We start from the raw sequence: 16,707 nt of genomic DNA on the forward strand, positions 1-16,707 counted from the left end.
TTAAAAATTCATAAGGTAGAGAGAAAAGTACAAAATAAATGACTTAGTTAATGTCATAAAAATAATTAAAAGACACATGAAAATTCTTATCAAAACCTATAATAATTATTGTAGGCATGATAAAATTTAGTAATACTATAATTTACTTGCATTTCGTTTTCAATGTTAAAAGAGAAACCGTAGCTTCTAGAAGGAAAGAAAAGGAAAATTGTAGACTTAAAAAAAGGATTGAGTTTCATAATCTATTATGTAAATATCTCATCAAATATCTTCCTCCAAAGCCCCAAAAGTCTTGACTAATCATTAAAAAGGGCATTGCCGCACCTACCTGTCCTTCACCACCAACTATCTTCCCCAAAAATACCACTGCAACACTTTAACTGCCATCCTTCACCCATGTCCTCCCCCGCCGCCAACATCGCCACCGCCATTTCAACCCCAACTCTAGACTCCGAGTCCCCTGCCCTCCTCCAATCCATCACCTCCCATGGAGGCTACGCTTTTACCCGCATGGCCACTTTAGCCGCTGCCGGCGACCAACGCGCTGCCGAGGCCGCATGTGAGATGGCCTGGGAGCAACTTCACTCCGGTCCTTGGCACTCTGTTCTCCCCGTCTGGCGTGACGCTTACTCCATGGCCTGCCTACATGTGGCCAAATTCCATTTCTCCAATGGTGAGTTCAGAGATGCTCTTAGGTCTTTGGACATGGGCATCATAATGGGCGGTCCTTTGCTTAGGAAAGATTTGGACTCCGCAATCGAAGTCGTTTTGGCCGCCAAGTCCAGGCACTATCATAACGGAGTAGCTGATGATGATAAAGAAGGTCACGGAGAGGCAGGGTCCCGATTGCTGATTTCTCCACAGGAGTTCGATAAGTCCGAGGTAAGGTTCGTTTTCTACATTTAAAAAAAAAATCTTTTGCTTGTTCTAATGAAATTGGATATTGTTAAAGACAGACTGTACTTATAGATAGAAAAATGCATTGAAAATGTTCTTCTTCCTTGGAATGAAAAACCAATTGTTGTAATATTATCTTAACTAATCATGATTAGTAATAATGTTTATGATAGTATAAACATAGTTATAATGTTAATTGGTTAAATTTAGGGTTTATTGTAGTTTCCTTGTGGAGATTGCTTTTGATATTGAAGCCAAAAGCATGTTTGGATGCGTGCTAGAATATACTTTTTAATAGTTGACAATGAAAGTTTTTGATCTTTTAGTATTTAATAATAAGATATACTTATACATGAATTCGGGTTACATTTTCTAATTGAATGAGATTATGAGTTTTACTAGTTTCTTTTGCTTTTTATCAACTTCAGAACAAATTTAATGTCAATAAAAACTCAAAAACTATATGAAGTTTTAGTTTTTCTCTTCTGTGAATTGATTATAGTGTCTGTTGTTTGATTCCCTTGTGGATGTGTTAGAACAAACTTTTACTTCATCAGATTATTGGAAGAAAAAGAAAATGCTCAAATGCAGAATCCCTTTGAGTTTCTTATGCTTATGAGAGTTCAGCGTCCATCTGATTTGTTGTATAATTATAAAAACAGAGTGGGTAGACATCTTTTTTAAAGTTAGAGGACCTAAATTCCTCTAATTCCATTTTGTTATTATAACATAATTTTTGGTCTTCTTTTGTACTTTTCTTACCGAGTTTGCGCTTTTAACTAGTGACACTAGCTCAATTAGACACATTCTATATAGTATAAATAAATACTATTTATAACAATTTTATTTTTCTTTTCCGAGTATGTATTGATGGTTTGATTCTTGCTTCATCTATGCTTGTGCCTTAAATGAATAAAACATTGAGGATATTATCAATAGAATTTTACTTTTTCTTCTCTTTGTGGTTAAGTTTGATTTGATGCTTACAATATAAATACCATGGTTTCCATCTATCGCTGACTTGTTATGTGGATTCTATTGGTTAAACTACCCCACAAGTCCCTGGATTATAGATTGAAGTGTAAATAGGCTCTCTATTATAAAACTGAGTAATATTGTCTTGGTCTTTCTCTCTCTCTCTTTTTTTTTTTTTGGTCCTGGTCTATTTAATTCTGAAACAATGAGGTAACCTTGAATGTTAAAAAAAATTCTGACTTGTATTTTAAAGTGATCTGGAAAAATATATAAAACTAAAATTCAGCATTTTCAAAACGCCACAAGGACTAAATTTTGCTTACTTTAGACATGACAAGTCAGCATCTTTTAACACCATAACTTTACTGTCGTTTATAATTTTACATATTAGCTCCTAAAATTATAGTACAAGGATCCACCAGGTAGTTTAACAACGGTGTTTCTTATTTTTATTTTGTTAAAAATGAACAATAACCATCACATACAGACACATGCTCACAAGGAAAAGGGGGTATAACCGTGATATGCTACTTTCAGAAGTTGTAGCTGTGTGTATTATTTTATTCTTCAAAGTAAAAACAGGGTAACTTGTCCATTTATCATTTCTTTAGTTCTTTTATATACTTACATACATAAATAATAGTTTACATCATTTTATCATGTTGGCTAGCTCCTTTTTCCTGTAATTTATTATTTTTTGAATAGGATGGTTGAATATTTCTGATAAAGAGAAATTGGTATGGTAGCATGATATCTGAGTTTAATCTCTGTTTCTGTTTCGTTCTGATCCTATAGGTGCTACAAATTTTACCAATAAGGTCATTGTCTTCCAAGATTGTGGGGAAGAGGTCCGCCCTATCTTTGGAGGCATTTCTATGTGAATATTTCCTCTCAGGTTCTCCAGTTATAATTACTGATTGTATGGCTCACTGGCCAGCTAGGACAAGGTGGAATGATATGGATTATTTAAGAAGGATTGCTGGTGATCGTACTGTCCCAGTTGAGGTGATTAATCTTCCTGTTTTTTTTTTTTTTCAAAATTCAGTAGAGATCAAATCTGTAACAAATGCTTTGGTACATTATCTCTTCCTCACATATGTTCTCCTACCTGCATATATACTATTTTCTCTTTTAAACAGTAATTTATCTGATCTTTTCTACATAATTTGATCTTTTAAACATATTTATTTGATCTTTTCTACATATTAAGTCACTTAACTGGGAATATTTCTCTGTTACCGATCTTAATTATTTTCTCACAGCATTTAAGCTAAGGCGCATTCTTGTGTGGATCTTGATAATCTAATGTGGGTTTGTGGCTCATCTTTTTTTGTATTCTTACATAGATCCTGATGGTTTTAGTTTGGTTCCGAAGGCAATTTGTGTCTTCATATGCTCAATGAGCGATTGCTAGGTTAAAGATCCTTATGCTTTAGTTTTTTTTTTTTGTGGGCATTGTAATGAATTTACTCAATCTTGAGGCACTTGCAAAGAGTCACGTACCTGAGTGTTTTCTTGATTGTAAGGTTACTAAATGGTTGATCTTCTAGTGTATCCCAACTAATTATTATTCCTTAGCGGATGGAGCCATTATTGCCAAAATTGAACCCAGATATCCTTCTACATCTAGATTAATGTACTTACCTTGTTACAATCAGACAATCAAGTGGGCTCACACCCAGTATTTGCAAATATTTAAGCTTTCCACTAAACCCAACCCTTCTTAATCCGTCAGTTATCATATCGTTTTGCTTACTTTGTTTTGCTTGACTAATGATTATGTGATCATGTGTAGTTCTCAGGCAATTTAGTTGAGCAATGGAATCCTTCTCCAGGTAATAGGATTCTTAATGATCATAATGGAAAAAAGCTTCAGATCTTTCCTTTGACGGATGAATCTTTCAGGGAACGTTGTAGTTGGGTGTTTGGTGAATTAAACAAGCTTTCATCATTTATTCAGCAACAAAACAAAAAGGAATTCTTGTACGTACACTATTATTTAAAGGGCTGATTGGGTCAGTGTCACCCATTAACCCAGTCCCAACTCAATTGGGAAATTACCGGAAACCTGTTCCTTTAATAAAATAACAAACATTAATATGACTATTTTTGCCATTTTTATGTTTTATGTAAAATCTAGAGAAATGCACAAAATAAGGTTTGAACCTAAAACATCTGACTTTAATAACTTAACTTCACTATTTCAACCAAAGTCTCAGTTATTTTTTTTATTACTTTTTTTATAAATACATTTGTTATATAAGTTTTTGTTCCACCCACATCATGGGTAATGCCATAATCTAGTTAGAATCTTTTCATAATATTCTTGCTGTAAGAAATGATTGGTTAACCTGCCCCAATACTAAAAATGGTTAACTGAAGGAACTTAAGGATTGGTCTAGATGGTTCAGCCACCCACTTTTGGACTTAGGAGCGGAAATAAAATGGTTTGCTGAAGTCTTTAAAATTGTAAAGTTATTCTTCACTTAACTACCTAGTTATTGTCACTAAGAATTCCTATTATGGATGGAGATTGTATTATTGAAAGCTATTTAATTCTATTTCCTTTATTTATTTTTGGCAAGTTATTACTATGAAGATAATTAAACTGAAAGCTGGTAAAGCTTGGAATGCTTTTCAGGTAGGAAAAAACTACTTGTGTTCAGAGTGGAAGCAAGAGCTTGTTACATTTTCCGAGTTTCTTGAGAGGGTTCAATCTACAGGCTGCAGTAGTAAGGCCCCTACATATTTGGCACAACACCAATTGTTTGATCAGGTAGTATTATCCTCTTATTTTATTCTTTGTGAGATTTAATTTCACTGTTATGTACTGAAGCTGCATTAATGCTACTACAATAATGCAGATAAATGATTTGCGGAAAGACATTTCTATTCCTGACTATTGTTGTGCTGGTGGTGGGGAGCTGAGATCTCTCAATGCATGGTTTGGTCCAGCTGGGACGGTTACACCTTTGCACCATGATCCACACCATAATATCCTTGCTCAGGTACTGTCATGCATTGATTAATCCTAACAAATGGTAAGGTGAATCATGGTCTCCGATGAAACTTTTTTCATATCTCATGAGTCTTAAGACAAATACCTTTGCACCATGATCCACACCATAATATACTCGCTCATGAGTCTTGAGATGGTAGGTTTGTTTTCAGTTTTGGAGCTTAGATCATAAAGTAGCGGTAGCTTGACTCATGTTCCCCATGCTGCATTACATTATTGACATGCTATCTTGTGCTATTATTTTAGTATTATGGACTCATGTTTAAAGTAGGCTCCAAATCGGTATATGTCCAACTGGTTTAGATTTGTAAATGAGTAATTTACCATCCAACTAGTTCACAAAAGAGAATTTCTTATTTTTAGTAAATTATGAGTAGCAGCATGCAAGGGCTCCTTGAAATGAATTGAATGAAGGGGATTCTTTAATCAGGGAAAACATCTTAATCAACATTGTTGCATATTCCATTATGCTCTTTGATACATTTAGGTCATCATGCATTTTATTTTTGCTTCAGATTTGTGCAAAATTAGACATCCAGACTACTAGTTTAAAAGATGATTTGGGGTCATTGGATAAAAACCATGGCATTTTCTTGGAATGGTTTGCATGAAATTTGAAATGTTCTAATCTTTTAAATCATCTACTTTTCTTTTTGAATAAATTTCAAAGTTTTAACATAATGTGCTTTCTGGTAAGCACCGAATCATCTCTAGGGCCATATTTCTTACATGCAATGATAAGGGGCCTTCAGTCTAGCATCTCCAGTAGGAAAAGGGTAATAGTGAGTGTTAGGTTAGCATGTAGCATTTCTTGAGCTATGTTTTTCAAGAGCATCAATTCTTCATTGATGATTGTTGACCTATGCTTCTCTTCATGAGTATTGTTCAACTAGCTATTTTAGCTCTACACTTTTCAACAGCTCAATTACAATGACTCTTGTATAAACTTTTTTTTAAGCTTTTGAAATGGTTTTCAGGCAATTTTCTTTTCCCTTATGCTGCATTATCTATGAACGCTTGTTGGTGGGTAGCAGGTCCAGTTTAATTCTGCATGGATTTAACTCAATGGATATTCTGCTCCTTATTTTAGGTTGTTGGTAAGAAGTATGTGAGACTCTACTCTGCTACATATTCTGAGGAGCTTTACCCATACAGCGAAACCATGCTCTACAATTCCAGCCAGGTATCCACTTACTTGATCCCCTCTCTTGGATTGATGAACTTTGTGTAAGAGATAAAACTGATATTGTAGTGTTTCATCCGTGGAGACTCTTTAAGACATGCACATTCTCTCACTTGGACAAGTAAATGACTTGCCTGAATACTTTTCATGATAAAATTTGCATTACAGTGTTCCATCCATGTATACTCTTAAGACATGAACAAAAAGACACTCACTTGGACATGGAAACACCTTTTTTTCTATTGTCTTGGCGAATCCAATGTGCACATCTAGAATTAGATTGACCACTTTTTCATTTAAGGGCTTGGTCATGATTTTTAGTTTGATTTATAACCATTTTCAGCAAGGTTGGTACTTTTTTAGATTTCTTCTAGCTGTAGTATATGTTTTGCTCTGTTAATTTACAGCTGATCAGACTTTGGTTAGGCAAGGAGCAGCATGTCTTGTATTGATTTTAAAGGAACACTTGCTTTAATAGATTTTTGTTCATTGGTGTGCTACATTGTTTGTTTCTTAAGAAAAAAATTAAATTTCTCCCAACTGTTGGGCGGTAAAATCTGATGTGTTGGGACAAAAAGAAAACATTGAACTACTTATGAATTTCATATAGAGATGTTTTTTATAAGAGCTGTTTATTTTGTTATGCGTCTTTTATCAGTTAATATGAAAAGCTTTAGCAACAAACACTGACCAAAGATGTATGTTATGAAGGTTGATCTGGACAACATAGATGAGGTAGAGTTTCCAAAGGTGCGTGACTTAGAATTCATAGACTGCATTTTAGAGGAAGGTGAAATGCTTTATATCCCACCGAAATGGTGGCATTATGTGAGATCATTAACGACAAGTTTTTCAGTCAGCTATTGGTGGAGTACTGATTCTGGAAGTTCAATGGTGTCTTAGAATATGTAAACATTTAGTATTCTTTCTATGTCTATGTTGTAAAATTCTTTTTGGAAGAGAAGTGGACTTCATGTATATCAAAACCTTTGCTAGCAAAATTTACGTGCAGCCAGCCTGAAAGAGAAACAATGATAATAGTGTATTTATGCGTGTATGGGGAGTTTTTGACTGTATCTTTGAACTCGCCCTAGTTTACCGGATAGGTTTGATATCGAACATCTTTCCAAGCAAGCTCTCTGTCTCTCCCACACAAAAATATGATTTATTATCCATATCATCTTTTTTTTTAATATAATTTGTTAATTTTTTATATAATATTTAGAACTACTTGTATCCATTCTTCAACTCTTAAATAGTCCATTCTTCAATTCTTAAATAGAATGATAAGCATGTTCCAGTGTGTTCAAATTTATGCCTTTTGCGTTGGTAATAATGTCGATGCCAATCAAGTCAAGATTCAGTTAGCATAAATTGTTAAAATTTTAAAATTAATAATTTTATTTATTTAAATATGTAATAAAAATTAAAAGTAGAGGTATTAATTTATATTGAAAATGATAAATATTTTTATAAATTTAATTAAATTTTAAATTAATTATTTTTCACTATTTAAGTATGCAATTTTATTAATAATCTATTGGGTAAATTACTTAATTAATCATCTAACTTTTAGACGTTTTTATTTTAATTACTCAAATTTAAAAACTTATAATTTAGTCTAACTATCATTAGAAATTTTTATTTAAGTCTCTCAGTAATCCCATAAAAGGACATCTGTCTTGGCACAGCAAATCCCAATCTAATATAACTTTTCCACCAATTGAATTTTTCTTTCATTTTTTTCTTTTGGTCATATTTCATCATTCTTCCCTAGCAAGAGATGTAGGACTTGGGGAACTGTCCCTTTTACCGGTATTATCGAATCAAACACGCTGATTTTGCTTATAGTACACACCCTTTACGCCTCAATGGCCAACCCCATATCTTTCATCTCTCCATAAAATCTCGTTTCAGCTCTTCCCACAGCCATTCATTTGGGATCTCTGTTTCCATATCGGTAACTACTCTGTTTCTATTATATCTCTCCTTTAATTTCATCATTATACTTTTAAATTTGTTTTTTCTTTTTTCTTTTTCTGTCATAATCAAAGTATTTATTTTCTTGTCAAATCATATAAATTTCTTCACTATCCACATCCTCTTATAATTCCCATTAATGTATCTGACATTGTCAATTTCGTTTAAGATCTGTTGTTTTAAACTTGGGGTGTTTGTTATTTTTTTGAGAATAAATTTATAATTTTTGTGGGTTTCCAAAATGTTAGCTATTAGCTTTGAATCCACTAAAAAATAATATGCTACTGGCAGTTTAGTAGTTGGTTATGCACTTTGTTCAAGCGTACTTGCTGTTATAACCAAATTCAATTACCTAGGTTTATTGACTGCATTACATTACTTAACTTCTGCTTTAGGGGTCTGGCTTTTGGGAAAATTTGGATTTTTACATCATGAACCATGCGAATGTGGATACTTCGATAGTGTTTAGATCACTGACACCCTTTTTGGGTTGCCTTGGCTGATACAACCTTTAGGAGGCAAACCTTGTCCTTCAAAGCTCACATTTATGTCTCTTTTGATCATTTTGGGTGGTACTGTTGAGTATGTAGCTACTGATTCCGCTTTTACTTTGATTGCTTATTCATGGGCGTTTGCGTATTTGGCTACGATCACCACTGAAATTATTTACACCTTGGATTGAGTTCTTGGGGCTTTGTGTTGTACAATAATTTGTTGTCCTTATGATGTTAGAAAAGGTGGTACGCAAAAGAAACTTATGAAGTAAGAAAGTAAAATTAAGGAAAGAAACAAATAGGCTTGAAGTGTGATTCATTGACTTGGCTTTAATTTGCTTCATATAGACACTTATTACGTAACCTGTGGTACAAGTTACGTTTTTCTCTAACATTGTAACTTTTCAGAAAAACTATGTTTTTTCATTTAATGTATTTTCTGAAAGTTTGGTATTCAAATATATTTATTCAACGCAAATAAAATAATTGTTATAATTATTTGAAAATAAAAATAATAACTATATGTACATAAAGCCCAAGAATCTACCATTTGACCTGTAAATATGTACATAAAGTCTAATAGGTAAGCCCACTTAACTAATGGGCTACACTCTCAATTATCCAAATTGTAAAGAATTTAATATTTGTTAGCAAGGTGGGATTATTAACATTGCAAACTATTAACAGATGACCTATATTTTAGGTTTTGATGGGAGAATACGATTAGATTGTTTACCATGAAAGTTCCAAGCAAGAACAGGGACCAAAAATGGAAATTAAACTAGTACCAACACAACCTCAAAGAGATAATCAAGATAGCTATGAGATGCATATAACAACAGAGGGTAGTTCTGAAGCAGGGGAAGGCATCTTTGGTTCTCAGAAGTTGGTGTGGGATGATATGATCAAGTCAGGTGTTGGAAGTAGGAGCATGGGAGGGAAACAAAGTTGGGTCGGGTTGGGGAAGAAGAAGAATGAAATATGACAAAAAAGAAGAAAAAAAAAAGGAAGAGAAATTTTTTATTGGTGAAAAGAGTTAGGTTAGTGAGAATTTTCTAACGGTAGTAACTAAATTACATTTATTTTATTTGAGGGATCAAAATGAAAGGGCTTAAAAAGTTGAGTAATCAACTAGGTAGTTTATCTTAATTTATTTTATTTAATTTTATAGCAATATAGGAGGACATGGGTTCGATTGTACTGAATCTCATTATCCTCTTATTTATGGAGAGGGACTATGTATAGTTTTAAACATTGTCTTCTCAAAAAGAATTTTCTAACGGTAGTGACTAAATTACAAGTTTTTTTTTATTTGAGGGATTAAAATGAAAGCACTTAAAAGTTGGGTAACCAACTAGGTAGTTTATCTTAATTTATTTTATTTAATTTTATAGCAATATAAGAGGACATGGGTTCGAGTGTACTGAATCTCATTATCCTCTTATTTATAGGTTGGAGAGAGACTATGTATAGTTTTAAACATTGTCTTCTCAAAAAGAACATATATGAATTCAAAAAAATTCTATTACTTTGTAATTAAAAATATAAAATAAATAAATTAAATAGAAAATAAATAGATAAACAATACTAATGGCATATACAAGTCTGGAACATCTCACATAGTTTAAAAAAGTAATTCTATTCATCCTAACTTGTTCTTGTCACTAGCATATACAAGTCTTTTCACATAATCTCATTTTGTATAAAAATCTAAAATATATGATCTAATCCTTGGTCTATAAGTATGTAGGTTATGGACGACACCTAATGTAACTAAGAAACAACTCGCAACTGTACACATTTGCAACCATACTGTCAATGTAAGATCAATTCTTTTACTGTAACAACCCGTTTTCAATGAAATCGGAACAGTGGTTTCGGGACCACAAATCTGAAGTTGGAGAAAAAAATTTATTTTATTATTTTATGGTCTACAGTATGATAAAAATTTCGTATAAAAATTTCGTTAAGAAATTTTACCGTTTACATGCCTAATTTGATAAAAAGGACTAAATTGTATAAAGGGCAAAAGTTAAGTTCTAATACCTAAAGGGATTAAATAGCTATAAAATTTTAAATTGGAGGTCTTTATATGATAATTATCCATTAAGGTTGATTAATGGTTAAGCATGAATAGTCATCATTAAAATTGAATGAATTATTAAGGTTAATTTTGGAAATTAGTGATTAAAGTTAAGATAAAAAAAAAAAGACAATCATCATCATCTTTCACCAAAAAAAAAAAAGAAAAGAAAAGAAACCTAGCCATGGAAGTTTGAAAATTTAGGCAAGCTTATTTTGCTTAATTAGGTATGTATTCTTGTCCCGTTTATTATGATTTCTATGTTTCCGATATTGTAGTAGCTTAATCTAGCTAGCTCGAGGATTAATTTGCAAAACTGTTAAAGTGTTAGGGTTTTGCCATTGATGAATATGCTTGAATTTTGAAGTTTGATAATAGAAAATTAATGGTTGTTGTTACATAAACAACTTTTGTAAAGAGAATTTTGATGAAATCATTAATTAGAGACTAAATTAAAAAGGTGATAAATTTATGGTAAATTTTGTGAAATTGTGAAATATATGGGCTGCTATTAATATGTGTAAAAATTGACTAGGCTTGAGTAAGGATTAAATTGCATAAAAAAAAATTTCGAGCCTAGTGACTAAATTACAAAGGAATTTAAAAGTATAGGGCAAAATGGTAATTTTTCCAAAAGTTCCATGTTGAATTAAATTGAATGAGAATTATATTGAAATGAGTTAAATTCATTCATATAAATCCTGTCAGACTTCGTACAGAGTTGGATCGAGGCAAAGAGAAAATATCTGATTAGACGCCTCCGTATTTACATACACTTATTGAGGTAAGTTCGTGTAATTAAATTGAGTATTTATGTGTTTTAATTGAATCATTTGTATGTGATTTGTATAATTATTATGTATAAATACCAATCGCATATCCGATAATTACCGAGTCCCGTTTGAATTTTAGGAATTCGCAGGATACAAATGACATGTCATTAGGATTACCGATTTGGTTGGGGTCATGCATGTGTTGCGGACACACCATAGCTCGCATGAGCTTCCCGTTACTCAGCTCGCATAAGCTTCCCGTTATTCAGCTCGCATGAGCTTCCCATTATACAACTCGGAGGAGCTTACTATTTACAGCTCGTATGAGTATACATGTATATGAATTGACGAATTACAGTTAAGTACACTTCATGTGTACTACCCGTGTATCCAACGATATTCTAAATGGTTCAACGGGTACAGTTCTGTTACGAGATTATATGAGTTCGATATGAACTATTACTAGTATTTACATGAAATACATGAAATATGATTATTTGATGAATTCAACCATGTGTGTTGGATCTTATATGTGATTTTCATGGCTAATATGTTGGTGATCATGTGTTTAGGCTTTTGGCCAAATTGGTTGAGATATGCTTTGTTTACTTACCTATTTTACGGATATATGGTAAGTTAAATTCTGTTTTATACGAACTTACTAAGCTTAAATGCTTACTCTGTGTTATTTTCTATGTTTTATAGTAATTTGGAAGCTCGTACGAGTTGGAAGCTTGTCGGAGCTATATCACACTATCCATCGGCTCTTTTGGTACTTTTGGTTAATTAATTCCGATTATAATGGCATGTATATGTTAATTTTACCAATGTTGGCATATAATTGTTTTGTTGAGATTAGCCATTTATATGGCTTGTGTTTGGTATATTTTGATGTGTATATATGATGCCTTATCATATTTGATGTGTGTTTGATATGGTAGAATGAAAGAAAGTAAAATGTGGTTTGAAAATGCATATATGTATTTGGTAATTTAGGTAAGTTTGAATACTTGGTTGACATGTGTTTAAGTTGTCATTCGAAGTGCCTAAGGGCATATTAGTTGTATGTGGTGATATTTCATGTTTAAGATTTGATTTTGACTTGTTTGAATGCCTTGTTATGACTTGTTGATGTGCAAAAATGTTAGAGTTAGGTTGGTGTCAAATTGGGTGAGAAATATGGCTTGAAAAATGTCCTCTTTTCGTCCACACGGATGTGTGTCTCAGCCGTGTGTAACACACGGTCAGGTGACACAGCCGTGTGTCCCTTGTATCTTCTTAATGGTGCAAGTCAGTATACTCACATGGCCTAGCACACGAGCGTGTGTCCTTATTTCAAATGTCCACACAGTCTAAAACACGGGTGTGTCTCCACATGGCCTAGTCACCCGGCCGTGTGACCCCTGCAGTATTGAAAATTTTTAATGTTTTTTGAAAAATTCTTTGAGTATTCGATTTAGTCCCGACTTGTTTCTAATGCGTATTTTGGGCCTCGAGGGCTCACATAAGGGACAATATGTTTGATTTTGATTGGTTTCTGACATGAATATTATCTGATATAAAATGTTTATTTATTTGATCTGTAAACTCTGGTAATGCTCCGTAACCCTGTTCTGGCAATAGATTCGGGTTAGGGGTATTACATTTACACCTCTCACTTGTACTATTAAAGGCAGACAAGTCATTACTGTAAGTGTTACATATCTTCAAATCATAGGAAAATGGTCGCATTTCTTCAATACTACTCTCAATAACAATAAAAAAAAAATCAAAGAATTTAATTGCAAAAGAACTTACAATGATTCAGTGAATACAAGAGGCTTAGGTGTGGGTGGAGGAAGCAATCAAACAAGCCAAAGAATAAGAGAAAGCAATAACACACTGACAAAGAAAAATGAACAATACATATTAAGAGTCTTTGCAAAGCACAAAATAGAAATTACAACTTTCTTTGCAAGTAAAAAACCTAAAATTTATTTCTTTATAAAATTTCATTCAACGAAACCGGCTCTTTATTTAGCAAATAACAACGTCTTGAACAAAAATTATAGTTGTTTTAAAAATGATATTTAAAGATAACTAAATTATTTTAAAATATTTAAAGATAATGTAAATAAATAAAATTAAAATAACCAAAAACTATAATATTCAACGTTCCAATAGCCCATGAAATTGATTGGGTTACGTTCATTATCAACACCAAGGATGGCCTTCGATTTTGGGGCCAATTAAAAGATTCAAATTTTATTTAAGATTTAAAACTTAGCAACTAAGAAACGTATTACTATATAAAAAGGAGAAAAAAGACAAGCTAAATGTAAATTAATATTTCTTTCACAAAATATATGCTCAGAGAATTACCATATAATTAATAAATTAATCCCACTAGTTGTAAAATGAATTACCAATGGTAAAAATATTATACAAGTCATTGTCTTATATCTTAAATTGCATTACAATCCCTCTATTTGAAAAATAAACAAAATGGTCATTGCACATTACAAAAAATAAGCAAGATAACCCCTTAAAAGAGAAAAAACTAGATTAAGTAGGCATAGCTTAAATACCCAAAAGTTCATAGCCTCGACTCTGAAAAGAAAAATGTCAACAAAGAGTTACTGATTTTTAACTATTAACTAGTGTATGTTTGTATAATCCAACATCAATTCATCCAAGCTCCCCATTTTCGCTTTTTTACTTCCATGACTACAAATAAATAAAAGGTATTGACTGCAATATGTCTTAATCTCTAAGTTCAAAATTTATTGCACTTCAACCAAAGAGAAAAATGGGTGCTCTGTAAAAAAAATTCAGCCAAAGAAGAAGAGAGGAGAAAAATGGTATGATTGATGCCCTTGATAAGATGAAGTTCTTAGATAAATTAAAAAAGTAAAAGTAATGTGGATTTATAAACAACATAACATCTTCAACAAAAGAAATAAGAAAAAGCTTCAATAGATTCTATTAAGACTAGTTAGCCCTTAAATAGAAGTTGACCCCCATCCAGTTTAAAGTTACCAACAGGAAAAAGTAGGATTCACAAAATTAATGATGAACATCTAAAATATCGTAGATAAATTTTTTACTTCTAGAATTTATATTAAGCAAGAAGTATAGGATTTCATTTACTTGACAGCTTGAAGTATGCAATTCAAAAGTGGACCAAAAACAATTTAAGGAAAAACATAGAACTAACCAAAGATCTTATATAAGAGGGAAGGTGTTTAGGTTTACTCTCATACCCCCTGGTAGAATCCAATTGCAACTCCGAAATATGCTAAAGCAACCTGATAACCTTGTTCATAAATGTGTGCCAAATGAAGATATGATATATATCTGGACATGGGACAACTATTTCAATGAGGCAGATAAGAATGATGATTGCAAAACTTAATTTATTACCATTTCAAATAGTAACAATTGAAGGAGCATCTAAACTACAACACATATGGTAAATGGTGCAAAATTCTTTGATACAATAGATGACATAGATAAATGAAGAAAACACCTACCATGTATAAAATAAATTATAATTACTAACAATTTCGAGCTCACAAAACATAAAACATGTATCACCTAAAAATGATCCTGTTTTCTTAATTCAAATAACTTAATAATTTATAATCAAATTAATTTCCATGAAAAATACGAATGGCATGCTCATTACCTTGAAAACACCCCCAATCAGAACCTACATAATCATTTATAAAGCAATAGTTAGTATAGGTAAGGCAAGATGACATCTAGGCTTGACAGAGGAATTCTTCAGGATGCATAAGTTTTCATTAGTCATTACCAATATTATAAAGAAAGGGAAAAATGTAACCATATAGTTAACCAACCATTAAGGAAGAGAAATAAAACCACATAAGAATGTGATGCATATATTTGATCAGTAACTTTTCCTATTCAATTTCATGACATAATAGGCAATAAAATCCCCAGAATTGTGCTGAACATCATTTTTAAGCAACTCTTAAACGCGGTCTTAGTCACTCTCTTACTCTAACCAAATACCCCTAACTACCCTATAATTCATTACAATATCCAATCTTTATAACAAGACTAACCATAACATAAAGCAAAATTATATCTTCAAAGCACACAATGCAAAGTTAAAAAGAATAAACAAAAATCCTTGCACAAATTACAAACCATAAGAATGCAACATGTCCAGATGATAAACTTACAAAAATTACAGAGCAAAACTATATCTTCAAAGCACACAATCAAGCTTTTGAAACAGGAATTGGTGTTTATACACAAGAGTTGTAGTACGATTGGATATAGACCAAACGTATTTTCAACGACGCTTTCTCATCTCATAACTACTAACTCTACTCATCTAATCGTCTCTTTTCTTCTTATTAGAGGTTTTTTTAATCACTTTCGTTCTTTTTGCTTCTTTTGTTATTTATTAATCGAAGATTCATTGTTGTTAATAAATTGAAGGATATGCGATCTGAACAAAATATAATTTAAGGAAAAATAAATAAAATAAAACTCTATAAGAAGTAAAAAGGAAAAGGAGAGATTTTGTTGAGGCAGAAACAAATTTCATGGTGGAGCTTAAGAAAAGGGAAGCAAAAGAAACAAAAGAATAGTACTGATTATGCTTGTTCAGGTCAATTTCATACTTCTAAGTACCCAAATTAGACCATCACTTACCATAAATAAGGAGGTTCAACTGGAAGAAAGATGAAGATGGTGAGTGAATGCTTGATTTGTCGTCGATTAATAAGCTAATTTCTAGGGTTCACTTTGGGAAAAAAAGTCGAGGAAGAATGAAATGGTTTGAAGTGAAGAGTGAAAACAATGTAGGTGAGAAGCCAAGATATTTTGATCCAAAAAGGAAAAAATATAATTACGGGTGATATTGAATAGCTAATTTAGACCCTAAGTCCTTAAATTGCTATTACACGCCATGCCGTAATAGAGACTTATTCCATTCGACAATTGTTTATGATTAGCCCATTGAATAAGGACTAATACATCCAAGCAAAAATGCTAACAAATAATTGAAATAAGCGAGGGTACAGTCGGTGCAGGCATCTATCGTTAATGTCAACTCATGTCCAATCTTATAAACAATTAAGAAATGGAATTTAAAAAATCATCGGTAAGCATTCTTTTGTTTGTTTCTCTTTTATGAAATAAAGATAAAATAATTACTAAATAGCTTTCAAGCCAGCTGTGCGGCTGAACGTGATTTGAAGTTTTCAGGTTTGCATCACACTCTTTCCGACAACACTTTCATATTGGCAAAAAGGGAAAAAAAATGACTAACACCCATATATTTTTTT

General features: G+C 32.3%; 1 protein-coding gene and 2 long non-coding RNA genes across 6 annotated transcripts; 2 read left to right on the plus strand and 1 right to left on the minus strand.

Annotated features, from left to right (window-relative positions):
• The first annotated feature begins 270 nt into the window (after positions 1-270).
• On the plus strand, positions 271-7,208 carry LOC105772548 (lysine-specific demethylase JMJ30). Of its 2 annotated transcripts, XM_052632553.1 has the most exons (7): positions 271-882; positions 2,668-2,877; positions 3,668-3,707; positions 4,497-4,648; positions 4,737-4,880; positions 5,982-6,074; positions 6,786-7,208. In XM_052632553.1, the coding sequence occupies exons 1-7, from the start codon at positions 397-399 to the stop codon at positions 6,975-6,977; spliced, it is 1,317 nt and encodes a 438-aa protein (XP_052488513.1). In that variant the 5' UTR covers positions 271-396; the 3' UTR covers positions 6,978-7,208. The 2 variants fall into 2 exon arrangements, with proteins under 2 accessions (XP_052488513.1, XP_012449320.1); XM_012593866.2 differs by lacking the exon at positions 3,668-3,707 and having other exon boundaries at positions 272-882; positions 4,514-4,648.
• A 560-nt stretch (positions 7,209-7,768) lies between these two features.
• LOC128041850 (uncharacterized) lies at positions 7,769-12,422 on the plus strand. Its single transcript, XR_008196765.1, has 3 exons — positions 7,769-8,034; positions 11,340-11,415; positions 11,544-12,422. It is a non-coding gene; the product is annotated as an uncharacterized LOC128041850 (long non-coding RNA).
• A 501-nt stretch (positions 12,423-12,923) lies between these two features.
• On the minus strand, positions 12,924-16,462 carry LOC105772550 (uncharacterized). 3 transcript variants are annotated; one of them, XR_008196764.1, is made up of 3 exons: positions 16,073-16,462; positions 14,647-15,095; positions 12,924-13,285 (listed from the first exon to the last, which is right to left on the minus strand). It is a non-coding gene; the product is annotated as an uncharacterized LOC105772550 (long non-coding RNA). The 3 variants fall into 3 exon arrangements; XR_008196763.1 differs by lacking the exon at positions 12,924-13,285 and having other exon boundaries at positions 13,749-14,740; positions 15,072-15,095; XR_001126810.2 differs by lacking the exon at positions 12,924-13,285 and adding an exon at positions 13,749-13,993.
• Positions 16,463-16,707: the final 245 nt, after the last annotated feature.

This window comes from Gossypium raimondii, chromosome 6, assembly GCF_025698545.1.
Source record: "Gossypium raimondii isolate GPD5lz chromosome 6, ASM2569854v1, whole genome shotgun sequence".
NCBI lineage: Eukaryota > Viridiplantae > Streptophyta > Magnoliopsida > Malvales > Malvaceae > Gossypium > Gossypium raimondii.

Bases quoted from the DNA above. Each gene is read 5' to 3' on its own strand.
- LOC105772548 (XM_052632553.1), top strand. From the start codon at position 397: ATGTCCTCCCCCGCCGCCAACATCGCCACCGCCATTTCAACCCCAACT. The intron at 2,878-3,667 runs GTGATTAATCTT...GATCATGTGTAG, and splicing joins ATCGTACTGTCCCAGTTGAG to TTCTCAGGCAATTTAGTTGA. The intron at 3,708-4,496 runs GTAATAGGATTC...AAGCTGGTAAAG, and splicing joins GCAATGGAATCCTTCTCCAG to CTTGGAATGCTTTTCAGGTA.